Source organism: Manacus vitellinus, unplaced genomic scaffold (genome assembly GCF_001715985.3).
Source record: "Manacus vitellinus isolate BGI_N305 unplaced genomic scaffold, ASM171598v3 scaffold_41_pilon, whole genome shotgun sequence".
Lineage (NCBI taxonomy): Eukaryota > Metazoa > Chordata > Aves > Passeriformes > Pipridae > Manacus > Manacus vitellinus.
In genome coordinates, this window is record NW_021940545.1 from 7122442 (window position 1) to 7144275 (window position 21834).

The 21834-nt window shown below is 53.0% G+C and overlaps 2 protein-coding genes across 5 annotated transcripts in view; one reads left to right on the plus strand and one right to left on the minus strand.

The window, feature by feature from the left end:
- The window catches only part of BCL9L (BCL9 like), a 49706-nt gene extending 37334 nt beyond the window's left edge, over positions 1 to 12372 (plus strand). Inside the window, exons 2-8 of one of the 4 annotated variants that reach the window (XM_018078662.1) lie at positions 957 to 1079; positions 1969 to 2179; positions 2923 to 3007; positions 3400 to 5776; positions 6209 to 6469; positions 7747 to 7833; positions 8341 to 12372. In XM_018078662.1, coding sequence (XP_017934151.1) covers positions 957 to 1079; positions 1969 to 2179; positions 2923 to 3007; positions 3400 to 5776; positions 6209 to 6469; positions 7747 to 7833; positions 8341 to 8906 — 3710 coding nt within the window. In that variant the 3' untranslated portion in view covers positions 8907 to 12372. Of the gene's footprint in view, positions 1 to 956; positions 1080 to 1968; positions 2180 to 2234; positions 2336 to 2922; positions 3008 to 3399; positions 5777 to 6208; positions 6470 to 7746 lie in introns of those variants that run through there. The other 3 variants (XM_018078661.1, XM_018078660.1, XM_018078663.1) reach the window with 3 other exon arrangements.
- Positions 12373 to 14206: 1834 nt separating this feature from the next.
- Positions 14207 to 21279, minus strand: CXCR5 (C-X-C motif chemokine receptor 5). The gene is made up of 2 exons (XM_008928918.3): positions 20853 to 21279; positions 14207 to 16310 (listed from the first exon to the last, which is right to left on the minus strand). Exons 1-2 carry the CDS (start codon positions 20985 to 20987, stop codon positions 15234 to 15236), a joined length of 1212 nt encoding a protein of 403 aa, XP_008927166.2. The 5' UTR covers positions 20988 to 21279; the 3' UTR covers positions 14207 to 15233.
- Positions 21280 to 21834: the final 555 nt, after the last annotated feature.

Below are 21834 nucleotides of genomic sequence, written 5' to 3' on the forward strand. Positions count from 1 at the left end.
ATCCCAGTGGTGCCCTTGGTTCCAACGGAGACTCAAACCCAGTCCCCAGGCGCAGAACTGCTGTTATGGCTTGTGTCCCTAAGCATTTGCTTTCACAGCCAGAGCTGTGTTGCCTGACTGGCTTAGGCCAGAGCCATGCCTTGGTAGAATGAGTAGACAGTACCTGGAGTTGCAGGGGTAAGTGTACACCACTGATCAAAAGCATTTGTAGCTTTATCCAAGAACTGTCTTGTAGCCCACACTTCCACAAGAAAATTATTTAAATGACTTGGTCAGAAATGCTCGAATCTCTTATGTTCGTAATGCACTGATAGATCATGTGAATATGGCCTGGAAACCACTAGATGATGTAAAAAAAGGAGGGCAAAAAATTAGTTAAAGCATGGGTCTGGTTGCTGTCCCTGAGTCCCCTCAGTGCCTTTAAGGCAAGCTACTTCCTCTCTGAGCTGCATCAGTCCCATCTGAGAAATGGAGGGAGCACATGAGTTTACAGAGGGCATGAAGGCCCCTGCCCGATTGATATCAGCAAAGGGCAGAGTCTGTCTCTTGTTCCTACAAAGGATGCGAACGCACTATTCCATTCTGTATTCAGGTTTTGATTGCTAAATCACAGACCCTTTAAATTTATGGTTAATGCCCAAAGCTCTCCTATTTTGAACAGCAGGTGGACACGTCCTGTGTTCGCAGACTCCTTTCAGGCAGTAAGAAATACACCTCATTCTGAAACTCTGGCTCTCACACTGGAGTCCCACTAGATCTGGCTGCAAAGACAAGAAGCCCAGACTGATCAGATGCTTCAGGTTCTTAAGCAGCACTGGGCAGATGTTGGTGTAAGGCTTCTTGCCCAGTGCATCCCTGTTGGGTCAGCACTGCCAGCATGCAGCTGGGCAGGACCCCAGTCTTCCCAGTCCCTGCCAGGTCTCCTCAGCACCTCTGATGGCTCTGTCGCTTTGCAGGTGAGGTGGCTCCCCGTAGCAAGCGACGGTGCGTGCTGGAAAGGAAACAGCCATACAGCGGCGATGAGTGGTGCTCTGGGCCAGACAGCGAAGAAGACGACAAGCCCATCAGCAATGCACACAGTGAGTGACTGCCTCCTTACCAACTCACAAGCTTGAGTAAAGCTAGATCCTTCCTGCAGCTCAGCAGGGCTGGTGACACTGGCACCTTTTTACCTGTGTGTGCTCACTTAGCCGGGTGTGTGGTGAGGAGGGGGGGCATTGCAGTTGGTGCTCCTTGCGCTGTGAGAATTTTTTTTTTGCCATGTAGTGAGATGTGGAACCTCACTTTGTGAAGCATCTTTGTGAAGATGCTACTGAGATGCTGGAGGAAAAGGCATTGAGGTTGAATGTCCCTGCTGTATGTTGCTCTGGCCACACTATCAGCAGAATTACCATCTTGAAAGTGTGCCCAGCTTAACTCTGGTCGGGCATGCCCACCCTGGTCAGAGTGGCAGCCAGGAGATGCCCATGTCCTCTGATGGAGAACATGAATGTGTAGGAAAGCAAGGAGAGCTGCCAGCGCACTGTCACCATCCTCTCCATAATGTTCCCTTGTGCTTCTCAGCACACTCCACAGCCCGTGTGGGAAGGGAAAGTTCCACTTCCCTTGTCACAGCCTGCTCCCAGGTCTGCGTGGCGGGAGTGGGCCACGGTGGGGCTGCCCGGGGGCAGGGGCTGGAAGTGTCCCCGCACCAGGTTCCCAGCCACGTCTCCTGTGTAGATGCTGCAGTGGCAGGGTCGGGCTGCAGGAGCGGCTGCGGTGGGGAGAGGCAGCTGGAGGGGAGCAGGGAGCCAGTTGCGTTGAGGGGCGAAGGGAGAGGAAGGCAGGGCATGCCCCTGGTAATTGCAATGCTTATTAATATTAATCGCGGGTCTCCTGCGAGAGCGGCTGGCGATGGACGGGGGGGCCGGGGCCGCCCCCTGCCGGCGGCTCGTCCCGGCGCTCCCGCGCTCTCCTCTGCTCCCGCAGGCTGTAATGTAGCAGATCCTGCGATGTCCACGGCCCCACAGCTTGGCCCAGGGTCCAACCCGCTGCCGAACCTGAGCGAGAGCAGCGCTTCCGGCGTGCCCCATGGTGCTGCCCCCGGCTTGCGGTCAGAGGCTGTGGGAGGCGGAGGCGGCGGAGCAGGGAAGCAGCCGTCACAGTTCGTTTACGTCTTTACAACGCACCTTGCTAACACGTAAGTGGTAAACTCCGTCCGTCCCGGCAGGCCTTGTCACACCTGTCCGCTGCACACGGCAGTGGAGTGCAGAAGAGCTGGAGAGACCTGTGTCTCTCTGATTGCACAGAGTGGGAACCCCCTGAGGTTCATGAGGTTTACTGGCAGCCACCACGGGTGGGCGAACTTGGACTTAGATGCCCACTTCCTCCTGGCGATGCCTGGCGCTGCACTCTGCTGTAGAGCACATCTAGTCAGCATCCAACGAATGATTCACCCAAAGCAGTGCAGGCTGCTGGGCTGATTCAGAAGTATCTGAGGGGTGGGTGTCTCTGGGAGTGTCTGGGTGTTCTCCACACAATTCCTCCCTTCTGTCCTGCATTGTCTCAGCCACAGGGTCATAGTAGTGTAGTTAGTTTAGTCTGTTTAACTTAGTCTGTTTAGTTTTAGAGCTCTGCTGTACCACAGGTCTGGTGCGGAAGATCCCAGAGCGTCTGGGTGACAGCCACCTTAGGGCAGCAGGCAGAAGGCAAAGCCTGTCACAGGACATGGGAAGAGGGAAACTTCAGGGCAAGTGATCCTCAGTTGGAGATCCTCAGGGGACATGTGCAGGACAGGTGGGAAGGCTCTGAGAACATTCACTCTTCTCAGTGACCTCCAGAGATTTCCCTCTTTCTGCAGGACTGAAGAGCGGAGGTGGCAGCTGGGGATGGGTAGGATGGGGCACAGTGCCTGTTCTCAAGCGATTTGTGCTCTCTCCCCAGAGCTGCAGAAGCTGTCCTGCAGGGCCGAGCTGACTCCATTCTGGCCTACCATCAGCAGAATGTCCCGCGGGCAAAGCTAGACCAGGTATACCAGCTATGAACCAAATGCTCCAGTTGGCATGTGCTGCCAACTGCTACCCTTCCCCAGCCCCTGGCTCAGTTGTGAAAGAAGGGGTTGCCAGAATGCCCTTTCAGTGGCGCGGGATGCTTTGCTGTGGAAACTCTTTGGCACAACCCTTGCTGTTGTCATCTGTGAAAAGTTTGGGATGGGGCATGGCCTGTGGCCCCACAGCCATGCCCACAGCTTGTGCATTCCCAGGGCATGTAGTAGGGCCTACATCTTTCCTGTAAGGAATGAAGATGAACTGCCATTAGGCAACTTTTCGGGACAGAGAGGTGGTCTCCTGCAGGGTGCAGGGAAGAATACCTCTCTAGGGTTTTTTTACTTCTTAAGTTTCTTCCCCTTTTCTCTGCTAGGCACCTGCTCCTAAAGTGCTGGGGGTTGCTGAGCCACTTCCGATTAACCCTCCTGCTGCCAACACTCCACAGTCCCAGCCACCAGCCCCTCAAGCAAGTCAACCACAGCCGCAGCCTCCCCCACCGCAGCCTCCACCCCCCACACCTCAGACCATCAGTCAAACACCTTTGCCTGCACCTCAGGAAGGGACAAGTGAAGATGTCCGGAGAGATCTGACTCCCAGCTCTTTGGGGAACAACAGCAGCAGCAACCAGCCTGGAAACAACCACCCAAATACACCCACCGCGTCTGCCAGCGCCATGCAGCCTGGGCAAGTGGACTCCTCTGCCGCCCCCAGCTCTAGCCTTCTCGGAGAGGGTCCGGGTCCAGGGATGCCAGGGCAGGCAGGCCTGGGCCCCAGGAATGCCATGAACTCGGAAGGGCTCTCAAAGGAGCAGCTGGAGCACCGAGAGCGCTCTCTGCAGACCTTGCGGGACATTGAGCGTCTGCTGCTGCGCAGTGGGGAGGCCGAGCCCTTCCTCAAGTCCAGCCAAAATGTGGGTGAGGGTGGCACTGCCCCTCAGCCACAGGCTACCCCTGCCCAGCCCCCTGCACCCTCGGCCAGCATGAAGAAGTATGAAGAGCCTCTGCAGTCCATGATATCCCAGACTCAGAGCCTTGGTGGGCCCAGCCTAGAACACGAGGTGCCGCACCACCCCGGAGCTGACATGGGGCAGCAGATGAACATGATGATGCAGCGGCTGAACCAGGACAGCCTGACACCGGAGCAAGTGGCCTGGAGGAAGCTGCAGGAAGAGTACTATGAGGAAAAGCGACGGAAAGAGGAGCAGATCAGCATCCACGGCCGACCCATGCAGGAGATCATGATCCCACAGTCGATGGGGAGCATGATGATGCGAGGGCCCCCACCACCCTACCATAGCAAGCCTGGGGAGCCGTGGCCGCCAGGGATGGGCAGCCAGCTACGGGGACCCATAGATGTGCAGGACCCTATGCAGCTGCGGGGAGGGCCACCCTTTCCTGGGCCACGGTTTCCTGGGAATCAAATGCAGAGAGTCTCTGGCTTTGGAGGGATGCAGAACATGCCCTTGGATGCTCTTGGGCCCATGAATGCCATGCAGAGACCAGTCAGGCCTGGCATGGGATGGAGCGATGATATGTCTCCTATGGGAGGCCCCGGGAACTTTCCGCAGGGCACCCTGCCCTACCCATCAGGGCAAGGGGACCCAGAAAGGTTTATGAATCCCCGTGCCAGGGAGGAGATTCTACGGCATCAGCTCATGGAAAAACGCCCAGTGGCAATGCAGAGGCCCATGGGAATATCTGGCAACTCCATGAGCCAGAGCATGGAAATGGAGAGGATGATGCAGGCTCACAGGCAGATGGATCCATCCATGTTTGCTGGCCAGATAACGGGGGAGAGCCTGAGCAGTGCCCCAATGGGAATGGATTTTGCAGGCACTCGGGGGATGCTGAGCCCCCCTATGAGTCAGTCAGGCCTTCGGGACATGGATGCACCCGTGGGCCCTGGCAACCTCAACATGAACATGAATGTCAACATGAACATGAACATGAACCTCAATGTCCAGATGACCCCACAGCAGCAGATGATGATGTCGCAGAAGATGAGGGGCCCCGAGATGATGACCCACCAGGGCATGAGCCCTGAGGAGCTGGCCAGGGCGAGGGCTCAGAATGGCAGTGGTAGTGCAATGCTAACGGGGCCCCAGAAAATGATGATTCCCTCCCAGTTCCCCAGCCAAGGGCAGCAAGGCTTCTCAAGCGGGCAAGGACCTTATCCCAACATGCCCCAGGAGATGGGCAGTGGCTCGGACATATTCAACCCTGAGCAGGGCACCATGCCCGTTGGGAGCATCAGTGGCACCACCAGGCTCAGCCACATCCCTCTGCCTCCAGCTTCCAATCCCACTCCCACACCAGGGGGAAACCTAGCCAACATGCACCCAGCACCTTCCCGAGGGCTTGGCCGCCGGCCCTCTGACCTCACCATCAACATCAGCCAGATGAATTCCCCCAGCATGGGCCACCTCAAGTCTCCCACCCTTAGCCAGGTGCACTCGCCGCTGGTCACCTCCCCGTCTGCCAACCTCAAGTCCCCACAGACACCCTCACAGATGGTCAGCATGCCACCTTCAAACCAGTCAGGGCCCCTCAAGTCCCCCCAGGTGATGAGCTCCTCTCTCAATGTGCGGTCTCCAACCGGCTCACCAAGCCGCCTGAAGTCCCCTTCTATGGCTGTTCCTTCCCCTGGTTGGGTGCCATCTCCCAAAGCCACCATGCCCAGCCCAGGAGTCAACCAGAGCAAGCAGACTCTCAGCATGAACTCATCTGCCTCCATGGGAGCACTGGATCAGGGTATGCTGGGTGTCTTGCATGCGAGTGCATGTCTGTGCTTGGTGAGTGTGCGGACAGTGTTTCTCTCCAGCCTGTGAGCTCTCGCAGGAGCAAGAAGAAACAGAGATGCCTGTGTGTGGCATCTCATGGAGCAAGTTTATTTCCCAGGAGTCCAAACAGGGCCTTTTCAGGTAGATGAGAGGGTGGGCAGAGCAGCTTTTACTGCTTACGCTCTGTGATAAGGCAGCAAAAGCTGTGTCTGTGCTGGGCAGTCAGGAGCAGGTTGAAGTGGAAGTCCATCACTGCTCTGGAGCAGGGTCTCTGCATACTGGGCTGGGCCAGCTCTGTGTTTTGCAAACTCCTTTGGTCACTGCCATTGGAAGGAGGGGACAGGGTTGCTCTCTGATAGTAGGTGTGTGGACAGTACTAAGCTGGTCTCTCTCTTGCTTGCAGGTTCTCTCCCTTCTGGGCCTCGGAGCAGCTCTTCCGCGCCAGCCAGTAACACCTCTAGCACCATAAATCCCAACATGCCTTTTACTTCCTCTCCAGATCCATCCCCCTCTCAGAACCCACTCTCACTGATGATGTCCCAGATGTCCAAGTATGCCATGCCCAGCTCCACACCACTTTACCACAATGCCATCAAAACCATCGCCACCTCTGACGACGAGCTGCTGCCGGACAGGCCTATGCTCCCTCCTGGAAGTATGTCAGGTACATACTACTGGAGCTGGGCTTGCAAGAGGTCACGCCGTCTCATGGCTGCCAGTGAGCCTGAGGCAGCAGGTGGAGGAGGCATTAGAAACTCTCTTCTCCCCCTGTCTGCCATGTCAAATAGCTTAAATTCACCCTCATTGGTAATAGTTTGTGCATTTCTTTGCCCTGTGCTGAGGCTGCCCATCAGCTTTTGGCTTGGGTGTGCTCTCTGGAAGTACATGAGCGAGTCTGGCTTGAGACATCCTTATTCTGTGAGCTCTGGAATTTTTTAGACCTACCTTTACCTTGTGCAGAGGCATCAGCCCTGAATTTTCATGGCTCCTGGAGTTTTCTCAGGCTCAGGACTTGCAGACAGAGGTCTGCTGCTTAGAGCCCTTGCGTTTCTGTGTAACAGGACAGGCATGCTCTGAACAGGGCTTGGGAGTCTGGTGTTTTGAGTGCAGCCCAGGTGCCTGCATGAGGCAACCTGTGTTGTAGGTAGCATAGCTGTGATTTCAGTAGGCCAGATACGCTTCACTAGCCGGTGGCACTGGTGAGGACAGCTAGGCAAATGAGTGTTTTTTGTCACTTGGTGACCAGCCCAAAGGGGAATTCCAGTGTGCTTTACCACTTGATTTAGGGGTTTAAAGCTGTCTGATAAATATTTTTGGCAGTTTTCAAAATGAAAAATCAACTTTTTGACTCTTTCACTGCTGAGCAGTCACTTAGGTTGACTGCAGGCATGCAAATGCATTGGCTGCCTCCACAGGCATGGATGGCTCTGCTGTTCCGATGTCCCACCCGGACATCACCCGTGTTGGGCTGCCCACTCTTCTGCTTTTTTCCTCCTCACTGCCCAAGGTTGTGTGGCCACCGGAGCTTGCTGGGCGGTGTGAACCCTGCAGCCCACAGTGCTGAAGGGTCACTCCTCGGTGCCTTCCAGGTAGCTGGGAGCCTTGCTGGGAGCCCTGCTGAGACCATGGTGTAGGGCTGTCCCAACACACCAAGCCAGGATTCTAAAATCAGGGGGCTGTAAGAAGCTACAAATCCAGCATGGGACTGGATGAAGCTGAAAGATCTCTCTGGTGCTTGTGGGCTTAGGGAGCTGGAGTCTGGGTGCTTTTTTTCTGATATTGGTGCTTTGCAAGCCCATCTTGCAGCTCCTTACTAAGCATCACTCTCCATGCTCAGGGAATTCTGAGCAGGAGTGCTTGGCAAGCTTTCAGGATGTGGATTTTGCAACCCGAAGAGATCTGAGAGGAGGGATAACTCTTCTCTCTTTTTTCTGTTCTTAGGTGTGACGGGGAATCAGCCAAATCAACTGCACTTGAACTCTGTGGCACCTGGATCCTCTCAGAGCCCCATGGGAATGAACCTGCCTGGTCAGCAGCCCCTCTCCCACGAACCGCCCCCCACCTCCATGATGTCCTCCCCAAACCCTCTGGGCTCCAACATTCCTATGCACCCGAGTGGGCCAGGGGCAGGCGTGCCCCCCCAGAACCCCATGATGATGCCCCCGGGTCCCCAGGACTCGTTGAACCAGCAGTGTGGCCCTGTGCCCAACAGTTCACAGATGATTCCTTCTAACCAGCTCGTGTTCCCCCGCATGCAGCAGCCCCACAACGCCATGGCATCTCCTGCTGGAGGCATGCCCATAGCCCCCGGTGCGGGAGGTGGCCCTGGGATGCAGCAGCATTACCCACCAGGGATGCCCTTGCCGCCTGAGGACCTTCCCTCCCAGCAGCCTGGCCAGATGCCCCCTCAGCAGCACATGATGGGCAAGAACATCCCTCCTCGGATTGGCGAGCCCTACCCGCCCGTGCTTCCCGGGGTGGCATCGGTGCTGAACGACCCCGAGCTCAGCGAGGTCATCCGCCCCACACCCACAGGGATCCCTGAATTTGATCTGTCCAGGATCATCCCATCAGAGAAGCCAAGCAGCACCTTGCAGTATTTCCCCAAGAGCGACAGCCAGGCGCCGAAATCTCAGCCTTCCAACCTTCACCTCATGAACCTGCAGAACATGATGGCTGAGCAGCCCCCGGTGCGGCCAGGTATGAATGCCCCCAGCCTCCCCGGGCAGCAGGGCGTGCAGAGGGGACTCAGCATGCCCATGTGCCATCCTGGACAAATGCCCATGCTGGGCAGGACAGGCATACCACCCCAGCAAGGCATGATGGGCAACAGCATGCATCAGGGCATGATGTCTCCACAGCAGAGCCTGATGGCCCAGCAGAATTTCATGCTGATGCAGGCCAAACAGAGGAGCATGTCTGTGTCAGGGGAGATGTATGCCCAGACAGGACATATGATGTCACCTCAGGGCTCTCTCATGGGGCCCCCGCCTCAGCAGAACCTCATGGTCACGCACCAGATGAGGCAGAGGAGTGTCTCCCTGGACAGCCAGATGAGTTACATCCCCGGGCCTGGGAACATGGCAAACTTGCCTTTCTAACCCCGGCTGGCTCTCAGGGCTGGGGAGGGGACTGGGCTGCCTCTACAAACATTTTTAAACCTTTCTGCAGGGGAGGGTTGGGGGCCAATGTCAGTGGAGGACACCACGTGGGATGCTTTTCATATTGGATTCGCCTCTACACAGAAAACCATATGTGCAGTAAACTTGATGTGAATTGGGTTTCTTTTTCCTTTCTTTTTTGGGGAAGGGGAGGGTGGAGGGGCTGGGAGTGGGGCTGTTACTTTGAACCCTGAGTGGAGACTAGGGACATCCAGACCCTGTGTCAGTTTGTAAAGTTTTCACTTACGGTTTTCCTCTGTCAAGTGTTTTTCTTTCCCTTTTTTTCCTCTCTTTTTCCTTTTTTCTTTTTTTTTTTCCTTTTTTTCCTTCCTTTTTAAGCAACCAAAATGTGCAAGAGGGTTTTTGGAACTAGCTGTAAATAGGTCGCTGGGAAAGGCGAAACTTGTGCTGGTTTTTAATTGTTCTGTATTTCTGTGTTTTAATAGAAGCCTCAAAACATGTTTTAAAAAACAGAAACAGAAAAACATGCTAAAGGCAACAGTGTACAAGGATTGAAGACTCTCCTTGAGGGGGGGAGGGAGGAGGATCCCCAGGGTGCACAGGATGTTGAGAGATCCCATTGTAGAGTGACTCTGTGTCAGACCTGTGTTGTTCATGCATCTGGATGGTTTGCATGTGCGAGGGGGGCGGGGGATGTAGTGTCATGCAGATCTCAGGCCCCTGTGGATGCTCTGCTGAGTGCACAAACACAACCACCACCAAGAGCTGTGGCCCTGGTGAAACGCTGCTGATGCTCATCTGGCAGGACAGAGGCCACAGCTTCGTGGGATGCAGCTGTTGCTGCTCTGTGGAGAAGCTGCTGTGGCAGCTGGGGATGCTGGGGAGCATTCTCCCTTCAGCTGGAGAATTGGTGAGGATTTGGCTTCGCAGATGATAACGTGCTGGACCCAAAGGTCTTGACCAACCCTGTCACCTCTCTCCCTCCTCTTCCCTTCCTACTGTGTCCCCTGGTGGCAGGTGTTACGGTGTGTAGGGACCGATGGGTTCCGAGGTGAGTGAGGTGATGCATTTCGGTGCTTCCAGGAGAGGCTAGCTAGGAACCCTGCTCTTCTGCAGCCTTCCTACACCAGTCCATGACCCATACATCACTGTCTGCCATTGTCCTGCGCCCCCTCTCCTGTTGAATGCTCTCCCAGGTCTTCCTCATGCTTGTTGGTCCTTCTCCTCCAGAGTTTCGCAGGCAGTCTTTGTTCCATCTCGCCCTGAGCTACTGGCAGCAGCCCTGCCCTGTGGCACAGGAGAGGTCCAGCTGTTGAAGAGGACCTGTCCCTGCGTGCAATACTCCACTTTAGTGTAAGTCTTGTTTGGTGTCAGTGGCGCGGCCATTCTGTGTTTCAGACAGAAGAGGCTGAAGATGCATTGCAATCCCTCATTCCCAAGCTGGCAGAAGTGTGCCATTTGGACAACTCTGGCTTTTCTGGATGTGCTCCATCCTCCCCATCCTGCACTCCATAAGGTCTTCCTGCACACGGTCCTGATGGTCTGTCCTGTGTTTGTTCACGGAGGGGAATGTGGGGTGATGTGCGCACACTTCTGTACTCATAGCGGTGTCTCTGGACCTCTGCAGGGACACCATTTCAGCATCCAGCGGTGAACTTGGGGCACACAGCTGCCGGGGGAACACCGCTTGGAGGATTATCTCTGCAGAGCCAGACTTAGCACACTCTTATAACAGAGCTCACCTTTCCCAGCTTGGTACTGCAGGGAGGAGAGGGCTTTGGAAAGGGAGATTGTCAAGTAGCGAGTGAACAGCAACACTTTTCACCATCTTGCAAGCTGTTTGGACAGGTTGGTGGGTGCTGAAACGTCAGCCCAGCAGCTCTCTCGATCCAGTCTGTGAGAAGATGGAGTCACAAAGTCCAGTTAGGAATACCTGGAAGCTTTGGGGCATTGTGTAGCGAGCAGTACTGGGTAAGAAGCATGGGTCTGGATTTGAGGAAGAATCTTGCTTTGGTCTCCTGCTTTGTAGGGGTTTGTTGTGTATGATGTGAGCAAGTAGCGGTTTTTGAGGTGATAAAACAGGCAGTGGTCATGCCTGCCTTTGCAGTTGGAGCAGAGGAATAATCTTCAGCTCAGGCTTTGGACCTGACCATGTTAGCTGGTTGGATTCTCCATCCTTCCAGTGTGTTCACATGGGAGGATGTGGCTCAAACAGATGTAGCTCTTTCTAAGCTTGACTTGCCTGAAAGGCTGTGGCTTCTCTTGGCTGCACTTTGGGGTGTTGGCTGCTGGTAGTTTCTCGTAAACATCCAAATACCAATTACAGCCTCAAACCTTGCTCATTACCCACCAGCTAGTCTTGGCTAATTTGAAGCCATAACATTTTCTATATGGAAGTTTTTTGTTTGTCTGTAGACAGCTGTTGTTTTAGCCCGGTTGAGATCTCCATGTGTTCGTACCTTCCCTGTTGTCCTTTTTGCCCAGCCTGACACAGAAGTTGCTTGGGGCTTGCAGTCCTGTCTTTGTGGGCAGCGTGTTGTCCCTGCTCAGCCGGAGCCCCCAGGCTGCAGCCCCCAGGCTGTGCAGGACTCAGGAGGCTGGTGCTGGCTGCTCGTGGGGACGGGGCAGTGCAGTGCTATTTCTGCCTGGCAACAGAAGGAACACCTGTCCTTCGGTGACAAATAAGAAGCAAAGCCTTTTGACTCAGCAGCCCTGGATACAAAAGGGAAATCCCAATACTAGGTCAGAGCTGAGGATTCTAGAGCAGCAGTCGATGCTCTTCTGCAAAATTGCACTGCCCTAGAGCCAGCCCTATCCCTACCACTGAGAGGGCTGAACAATGGGGAGAAGAAGTGCTGCCTAACACCCTTCTGCCCTGGGCACCACTCCCAACCATGTCTGTGAACAGCAGTGTGGCAGGAGTTCCTCTGGAGGCTCAGTGACAGCCAGTCTGTGTTAGACCTGGGCAAGGTTTGCCATCAGCTGGTTGCCTGCTGCCGTGACCTGTGTCTAGTCTTGTGTCTTGTAGTTTATTGCTCGACTTCTCAGCTTGAGTTCTGTGTACTGACTCCACCTAATCACAGTAGGTTTGCCCATCTTTTAGCCATGACTTCGCCATGTTTTTCCGGCTCCAAAAAAGCATATGCTGGGAAACCGCATCTTTCAGTACATCGGATAATCACGCACCCGGAATTAGCTTTCACGTTGAGGTAAAGGTGACTGACCTGTTCTCTGTCATCCCATGGAGAAATTCCCCAGTCATTTTGTACCATTATATAAATATATATATATAAATATAAATATATAAATACAATATGTGAAGACATCTTATTGGTTTTTATTTGAAACAATTTTTAGGCTTGTTTTTGGGTATCTGTGCTGCCTGTAATGTATTGACCTGTTTTATAGGTGCCTTTTTATTAAAAAGACAAATTTCAAAACCTGACCTTGTGCCTGTCTTTTTCCACGTGATTTTCCATGGGACTGCAGTGGGGACAAGAGGGTGCAAGAGCTGCTGGGAGGGTTGCGTGGGCATCGGGGGAGCCCTTTCTCTGCAGCGCTCCCAGGCACGGGTTCATTCATGCGTTGCTGGCTCGTGCTCACGCATGCACGCTCCGCTGCCCGCCACAGCCCTGTGATCATCGTGCGCGTGTAGCAGGATGCTCTGCTGAAACACCCCAGCTCTGCCTCCTGGGAGACTTGGTTACCCTGCAGGAAATGCAGAGCAGTGTGCTGTTGTGAGTTTTTGTGTCCTTGTCTTTGGGGTTGCCTTCAGCAGACCAAGGCTTTCTCTGGGTTGTCTGCTGGAGCCTTGTTTGCAGAGCATGGTCCAGGGCTGGGGGTGCAGAGTGTGTGCTGTGGATGGTGGTGAGATTGCCTTCCCACACGCCACTTCCCCACTCCCTGCAAGAGCCACCTTGGAGCTCCCCTGGGCTCAGTGCCTCTTCCTGGTGGCCTGGGTGGGCAGAGTACGTCTGCCTCACTTGGTAGCAGTGGAATAGGGGCTGAGCTGAGCTCCACAGGGGAGCCTGAAGGTTTGTGTGCCTGAGGGCTGTGGTGTCTGGGGGTGGCTCTGGTGGCATGAGCGCTTAGCAGGGAAGCCCGCTCTGGGCCGTGTGACAGCCATGCAAACTTTGAGGAGGCAGCAAGGGTTTCATTGAGTGGAAAGCCCAGCTTCCTCTGTGGTGAAGGAAAGTTCCTCTTGCTTTCTTGTCACCATTCAGCAGGTTGGCTGCAGGCAGCTGTGGGAGGAGCAACAGCTGCTCTTTGGGGAAGGGTCTGCCAGCTCTGAGCCAAGCCATTCCCAGGCTGGCTGAACCAAATGTGGGTGCAAGGGCAGCTTTCCACTTGGGTTAGCAACTGCTGTAAAACTGGGGCAGCAGGTGCTCCAGTTGGTGGAAGAGGCTCTGGAAAGCAGACAGCTAATGTAGATCTGGAACTGACTCTGAACACAGCAGGGCATTCTGTGGCACCAGTGAAGGGGAATCTGAACAGGGTGGTCTTGTGAGCCCTGTGGTCCCCATGTGGGAACAGCAGTGCTTGTCAGAAAGGTGATGTCTGCCCACTCAGTGCTCTCTGATGCGTTTCCCTCGAGAAAGTGACATGACTGCAGACAACTGCTTACAAGCACTATCCATGAGAAGGTGTTTCCTTCAATTGTTTATTACAGCTTACATCAAACATTTCTAAAGGTTTGTACATACCAGTACTAAAAACTATAGTAACAATAGATGTGTAATCAATCTGTTCACTCTTACTTTGTGTGCAGATTTTCTTTTTACTTTGTGACCACTGTAAGAATTTTACACTCTGACTGTTCATTTCTTCAGTAACAGTTTTATGTATTTGGAAACACAGTTTCATCAGAACCTGCTGGGGAGGTGTTTACAATGCATCTGCAATGGGTCTGCTCACTGGTACAACCATGGAGAACACGAGGACAGGCTAAAGAGAGCTGCTCTTCCTCTGCTGCATGTGCATGCTTGAACAATTACAGTCACCATTATTTGCAGGTTTCATCTTTGAAGATGCAGCACTGCAGGAAATGGTGGACTGCCTTATACTTGGTGAGTTTTCTCCTGAAGTCACAATGTGAGAACGAGCTATTGAGTTCTCTAGCTGAGCCAGACTGAGGTAACGGTAACCCCTTCCATAATGCCTGGTCTTTTTAGAAGGGCCCTTGGGTATAGTGAAGTTCAGCTGCAGTTCAGGGCAAGATCACCACCCAGGTTTGTTCTCTGTACACCTGGATGCACTTAATCTCTGAAAGCCCTGTTGAGGAAAAATAGCAGAAAGCACAGTGCAAAGCAAAATGCTGCATTTCCTCTCGCCTCTCTAAAAACAAAGAGAAATTATGCAAACGAGCTCTTTTCCTTACTTTGGGGCAGTGGGTCTCCTTGCTCTCAGAACCCACAAATTACCATACAGTGAGCTGAAAGAAAAGTTACACCTTCACACTTACAAAGCGGTGTGGTTTCTGTCCCCTGTGCAGGGTCACAAGACAGAAGCCATCTCTTCAAATGGTGTTTTTCCTTAAAGGAAAACTTTTGCATAGTCAGGCAGTCAGTTCAGCAGCCACTCACAGAAGATCTTAACAGCAGTAAAACAGATCAAATGAGTGGGGAAAGATGCAACTGGTGTCAGGAAAGGAGTCTGTGACAGTCAAATCTGTAAGTCTGTGGGAGGACCTGCTGGCATGAGCTGTGTCGGGCAGGTGAATGTGTCATGGCTGGCTGGGGGGGATGTCATGCAGCAGGAGGACAATGTTGCAGTCAGAGAGTGTTCAGCACTGTACGCCCATGCTATGCGATTGAGCTCTACAGCCCCCATCAGTCCTACCTGCATCTCTCTTTCCAGTTGCTGCTTCCTTTGGGCGTGTCTGTACCAACCTGAGCTTGTGAAATGGAGACCTGCTTAGCTTAGTTGGCTGCACTTTTTTCCTTGCCCCTGGCACCCCAGTCTTGTGCCTGGCTTCATGCACAGGATGCCTGCAGAGTCACCGTTTTGAGAGAGAGGTGGGAGTGTCAGTTCAACCCACTTGGGTTCATCCAGCCCCACGAGAGTGACCACTGGACAGCCAGCATTCACCAACAGCTGCCAGGCAGATCTCTACAGGTACGAGAACCAGGAGGAGCCAGGCAAGGTATCTGATGGGATTCGGGTGTTCAGTGGCTATTGGACCTGTTTCCTGAGGAGCAAAGAAAAGTGGTGGGGATCCTTGTGAAACTTGTAACTGAGACCACAGCAAGTACGCCACTAGGAAGGAAAGCCCTAGGCCAGTTCTGTCCTGCAGGCAGCCTTTTCCAGCTAGAAGGTGGAGATGGAGGTGGTGTTATCGGAATCAATCCCACTACCCTTCCTTGTCACCTCCAGGATCTCCTGCAGGGTCTCCTGGCTTATGCAGCCAAGCTCCTGCAGGATCCGGAAGAAGTCATTACGGAACTTTACTCCAATGAAGGCATAGAGGATGGGGTTGAGGCAGCAGTGTGTGAAGCCAATGGCCTCTGTCACCATGATGGCTGTGTCCAGCTGGTCTTCCAGGAGGCAGTTCTTGGTGAAGGCTTCTAGCTTGGTAAGTGTGTTCAGGAAGATGACGATGTGGTACGGGCTCCAGCAGAGCAGGAAGATTCCTGTCACCAGGATGGCCACACGGACAGCTTTCTGCCTCTGCAGGCGCTGGGACTGACAGAGCACCCGGACAATGGCCATGTAGCAATAACACATGACCAGCAGGGGCACAAAGAAGCCCACAGTGTGGTAGAGGAAGCGAGTTGCCAGCCAGGCATTGTTGCCATCGATCCCAACCTCTGGAAAATAGCAAATGCTGCGGTTGCTGTCGTCTGTCCAGACTTCCATGAAGATGAGATCGGGTAAAGTCAGAAGCAGTGAGCAGAGCCAGACAGCCGTGCAGGTGAGATGGATGGAGTGAGCTCTGCGTTTGCGGTAGGTGTGGATTGCATAGACGATGGCCAGGTAACGGTCCACCGCGATGCACCCCAGCAGCATGCTACTGCAGTAGAAATTGATCTTGTGGACAGCACTGAGTATCTTGCAGAGGAACTTCCCAAATACCCACCCAGCCAAGCTCTCTACCACGCTGAACGGGAAGGTAAGCAACAGTGCCAGGTTGGCCAGGGTGAGATGGAAAAGGAAGTTTTCCGTGGTGGTGCGAGACCGCTTGAACCTCTCTAAAATGACCAGGACCAGAGCATTGCCTACAGTCCCCAACATGAACATCAGCAGATAGATGAGGGGCATGAAGACCTTTCTGAAGGGGTCTCTCTGGTTGCCGACCACTGATGAGGCTGGGTTGAAGCAAAAGTAGCCCTCCAAAGAAGGGGTGGTGTTCTCAGCTTCGTAGTACCCACTCAGTTCCACCTGGCTCTGGAGAATAAGAGAGTATTGTTAATAGAGGGGAGTTTCTGGACACAAGAACCCAGTCCCTCAGCTGCACCTGGCAGACCTAGAGTGGAGCATCCCCACGTCCTGCAGCCCACCTGCATCAGGAGCGGGTGCTGCCTGTCTGCAGTGTGATGACCTTGGAGGTCCTCCCAGTGCCAGGAGGTGCAGCAGCCTGTGGAGAGGGTTGTCTCCATCTCTGACAGCAAGAGCTGCTCAGGTTCTAATCTCTAACTAGCATATTTGGTGATGTTCTGGTGTCCAGTCAAATGACCAGTTTCATCATCTGGTTCTTGCCAGTTTACCTGCTGGTGGCTCTTGCTTCCTCATACAGCATGGAACGTTCCTCTACCAGCTTTCCTGATGTTTTCTACCCATTTCTGATACGGACTGCCCCTGTCCTGCCTGCTGCCAGGTACAAAGGTGGTGGGATTGCACTGACTACCTTCTCCTCAGAGGCCTGGGAGCTGCCTGGGGCAGAGCAAGGTAAGGGGCAAGAGCAAGCAGCAGCTATCCTTGAGATTGCTTTCCACACACTCAGAGAAAGGTGTGGGGCAGGCGTTCAGCATGGCTGGAGGAAAGCCTCTGAGGCACTGCGGTGCCATAGCTAGAGGAATGGATGCTGCAGAGAGAAATCTGTTCTGTTGGTAAACCTTGCAGTTCTGAATTAATTGCAGTCAGAGCAGGAAACACGATTGAAAACACCACCCAGACCCTAGGCTGGTAACCGGTAAGGAAAGTGCAATAGAGCTGCCACAAACGTGATTCGCTCTTGGCCTGCTGGATCTTCTTGCCAGGTGAGCAGCCTGTACTGGGGCTGAGGCTGCGGGCAAGTATCAAGTGCTGGGAAGCTGGAATTGCACTCAGGATGAACTTCCTGGACAGTGGGCACACTCCAGCTGGCCTTGGGCACCTTGCAGAAGTTGGGTGTTCACAAAAGCAAAGGGCTGGGATGAGCACAAAAAGAGAGCAGTGCAGGAGGCTTGTGGCAAGCTGAAAAATTAGTGACAAGTGGGAAGAGCTCAGCAGCAGTCACCCTGAGGTCCCCCACCCACACCCTCTCCAGAGACTTGTGCTGAGACTTCAGTGTCAACCACAGCGGAAGTCTCTGCTTGCTGCTTTCATACCTTTCACTGCCAGCTGCAGCCGTTTGCACCTGCTGCTCCTTCCCTCCTCTGCCAAAGTTCCCGTCTAAAAATACCAGCCCTGCTTCATACAGTTTTAGAGTTGATTTTGGGGGATTTTGCTCACCCAATGTGCTACTAAGCCAAATGAGTGTGACCAGCCTGGAGTCCTGCATTGTTCCTGGCTAGGGAAGGGTGATTTATGTTTCTTCTCTCCCAGGCAGCCTTCCCTGGGCAATGCACTGGGTGCCTCCGCACGTGACTGGGGTAAAGAGGCAGTGGCAGGGCTCATCTGAACTGCTCTGCTCTGCTGCTGAAACCGCCTGCATGGCTCCAGGAGGGGCCAGGCACACTGATGGGGCAGAAGTCTATGGAGCATTACTGAACACGTAGAGCAGACAGCTGGCTCAGGGGGTCCCCCAGCAGTGGATGGTAGGAGGGCAAACAAGCCCTTGGGAAAAGTGCAGAATAGCCTTATCCAGCTCTTGCCCTCTTCCCTGGGCCTCTGCCTTTGGCTACTGCCAGAAAGAGTGCTGAGCCAGACTTTGCTCTGACCAAAGTTACTCTTGGTCTTGCCACCATCCCGTTCTCCACCAACTCTGCATCCAGGGGTGCTGTGGCTGTGCTCTGATGCCATGGTGCTTCCTCCTGAATGGGTGAGAACCAGTCCCCTCGGGGGCCAGGAATCCCCCCTACCCAAAACCTCAAACACACACCTGTCTTCCCCTAATGTGATGATGGGGCTGCAAACCTTTGGTGAAAAGCATTTTGTATTCCCAAAGAACATTTATTTTTCTGGTTAAGGATATGATTTTGGAAACTGGAGATTGCTGCTAAAGACAAAAGCTTTTAGAAATCCTTCCCAGTTATTTTTCTCCCTGGCTTGAAAACATTTCCTAGTCTGTACCCAGACCTTTTTCAGGAATTACCAACACACATAGAAACCTGCAATGTGTTGTCCAGTGCCAGATCCTTGAATCTCTTTGAGAAAAACAAGACCAACCCAAAAACCTTTGCAATTTAGTGGACTGACCAAACTAGACTGCTCAGGCTGTGCAGGTGACCGTGTGGAAAACCCCAAACAAATTATATGTTGCAATGGGAAATTTCACTGGGGAGAGGTTGGAGGATTCCACCTTGGAAGGAAAAAAAAGGAAAAGATGGGAAATGTCCGGGTTTGCTGGCTGGAGTGTCAGTCCTGCCTTGGAGCCATGCCAGCACCATTGATGCTGATGGGTGGACAGCCTGGGTGGTGTTCAGTGGCTTTGGCCACTGACCAGCTTCCAGCATCACCTTGTATTTGGAGCCAGAGGTGCAGAGGCTGAGTGCCCCTATCAGACACCATCTGATTGCTGATGGGGAGCAGGTAGGGAGGGCTCTTACTGTAAAGCCACTTGCTGTGGGCAGGGGAAGCATGTGTGGAGCTGAGTCTGAGGCATCCTCTCATGCATCTCCAAGCAGAGCAGCATGTGTGGGTGGAAGAGGACAGAGATGAGTTGGAGACATGAGGATGAAAAGTCACAGTCCAGGCTGAGACAGAAAGGACAGGGACCAGAGCTGCAGGAGATGCACTGATTGTGCCAAGAAGAGGATTCTGGGGACTCTGCTGTGATTCCCATTTCTAGGACTGGAAGCAGGTGGCTGCCTGATCTGTCATGGGATAAGTCAACAGTGTGTATGCAGAGGGACCTTTGAACAGGTCTCCTGCAAGACAATTGCAGCCAGATTTGGGGGTGGGAGAAAAAGTGGTGTCTCTTTCTGTAACAACTGCATACCTGGGAAGGCTGTTCCTGTGTGCTTTTTGTTCAGGGATCCCTCTACCCCTGACCCACATTCAGATTTATTCTGGTTTCTGTGTGGCAACTGTTTTTCTCAGTTCCCCACAACTGTCAGCGATCAAAACATTTGGCTGCAGAAGTGAAGCAGCTTGTGCACTATTATGGGTTTTCCATGTGAGTCATTCCCTTCTAGTCCATGCCAGGGCTGGGAGCAGCACATTTTATTCCCAAAACCTTAAAACTGAAATAGCCCACATCAATGCAATTTACTGACAGAGCTTCTGCTCATAACCTCTCTGGGTGCTGAACCAGGAAAGCTAGGAATAAGACCAAAGCCTATGGAAATGCCACATTACTGTAGTGCAGGTGCCTTTGTGCTCTTGAGTCATATTGGTCCCATTACACTGAAAACTGGCCTGCAGCACCTCAAGGGACCTGGTGGAGATCTCAATGGTTCTTCTGCACCTGTGATTTTGGTTGTCTAGGCTGCAGTTGAGGAAGGTTAGGCAAGCAAAGCATTTTTGCTATGGAGAAAGGGGGGTTATCATTTTGGGCACGTTACCTTTCCACAAGGTAACAGAGTCGATTAATCTTGGATGGTATCAAAATTTAGATGAGGCCCTCACCGTACTCACTGTGCGATACTCACTGTGAGATAAACACCCTTTTGGTGCAAACGTTCTCATAATTTTTCCTTCCACAATTGCTCAATTGGTTAAAAAATAAATTCCGAGATGATAGTGCTGCTGTGTACTTCCCCTTGGATAGCTCAACATACTCTAAAAGGTGCAGCTGCTGTCTTTCATTTGCAAACGCTGGGGAGAGAACTATGAGGCAGAATGCCTTGTGTCATTATTCCCTGTTAGAAGAACTCGCAATTTATTTTCCCCTCTTCAAAATGCCCCTCTTGTAAATATACTTTCAACAGAGTCTGTGGCAGCCTGTATGTGGAGAAGGCAAGCAGGGGTAGGAGCACGTATGGTTGTACCAAGGGTTTTCACACAGAGAGAGAGAGAAAGAGAGAGAGCGCGCACTGGATTTGCTTGGGTATTCCAATTGTGTAAGGAGACCAGACGAGATGTACAGGGCTTTGCATACTGTGTGCAGTCATTTATACCACTGAAGGCTGGTGCAGAAGGTGCCTGGCTCAGAACGAATGTTTGATGCTGAGGTGTCGAGGGCTGCACGGGCAGCAGGGAACAGAGCCTGGGACAGGCTGGCAGTGGGTATGGGGCTGCCGGAGCCCCGCTCTCCCGGGGAGTCACCTGTCCCTTTGCAGAGGCTGTGGTCTGTCCTCATGCAAGGACAGTGCTCAGGCTAAGCGCTTGCCAGAATGGCTGTGCACAAGGCCCCGGCAGTTCGGCAGCTTTCCCCGTGGGAATATCCAGCACCCTTGGATCAGCTGCAGCCCACTGCGCTGGCTCTCCGCAAGCAACAGCCTTGTGTTTGTGGCCAAGTTGGGACTTAAGGGATGCAAGGGCTGATTGTTATGTCTTAAGAAATGGCTCAAGCTCTTCCTCTGCCAACAGGAGGGTGAGAAGATGGACAGACAGAAAACAAGTCTTTCAGCCCACCCCAGCTCTACCTGCTCTCCCCGTTATCAAGCAAAGCCAGTCCCAACTCACCAAGTCATAGGTCTCTGATGAGTAGCTGACAGGCCCCATGGTTTCAGGAGCAGGATCTGTCTCTTCTACAGAAGTTTCAACAGAAGTTCTTTTTTGGGGTGGAGTTAGTAATTTGAGTAGGAAGGGACACAGCATGTAACAATAGATTATTTGCAAGGCAAATGAGCTCCAGGCATAGTGACCTGATTGATGTAAGGATTAGCATCTAGCTTTATCATCTTTTTACTAGTACTGCAAGTTGACTTTTAAAGTACAGTTTGAAGAATCCACATTCCTTTGTTCTGTACCAGAGAAGATTCAGAACATCCTTACAGCTTCCCTGGAAACCTCCAGGGCTGTTGCCCATGGCTGTCCTTGTCCCAGGTGGTCTGAATGGCTTTGGAAAGTTCTATGCCAAGGAACACAGCAGAAACCTCCTGGATCCAGGCAAGATCTCTGGATACTCCTGGATCTCTGGAGCCATGCAGGACTTCAAAGATACCTGGAGGTGAAATGCATAGGTATAGTTTATATGACCATCACCCTCTGCCTCGAGGTCCTCTGGCTGCTTTAACCCCAGTGGCTTGTGGTTGTCTTCTGCTTCTCCTGCTGCTTTGCCCCTCGTCTGGGCTTGCGGGAGCGTGAGGTGGCTTGCACAGGAAAGCGCAGGAGGGGCTGGGCAGCTGCATGACAGCAGCAAGGCCCCTTGATTTCACAAGGTAGTAAAGGATAATAAAAATGGGAAATCAAGATTTTCTCTGCTCAAGGAAATGTGTGTTTTGTTCACTGATGTTACAGCAGCAGATTCATGGTGAGAAAGCCCCAGTCTGGGTCAGCAGAGCAGGATGTCATTGCAGCTGGCATTTTGGCAGGAAGCTTTTCCTCTGTGAAGAGCTGAAGTGGTTCCACAAGCACAGTATTTCTGTGTGAAGTTGCTATGTTCTTTGTGTGACTAATAAGCACCTCTACTGGCCAGTTGGACACTACACTGACTTTCTGAGCT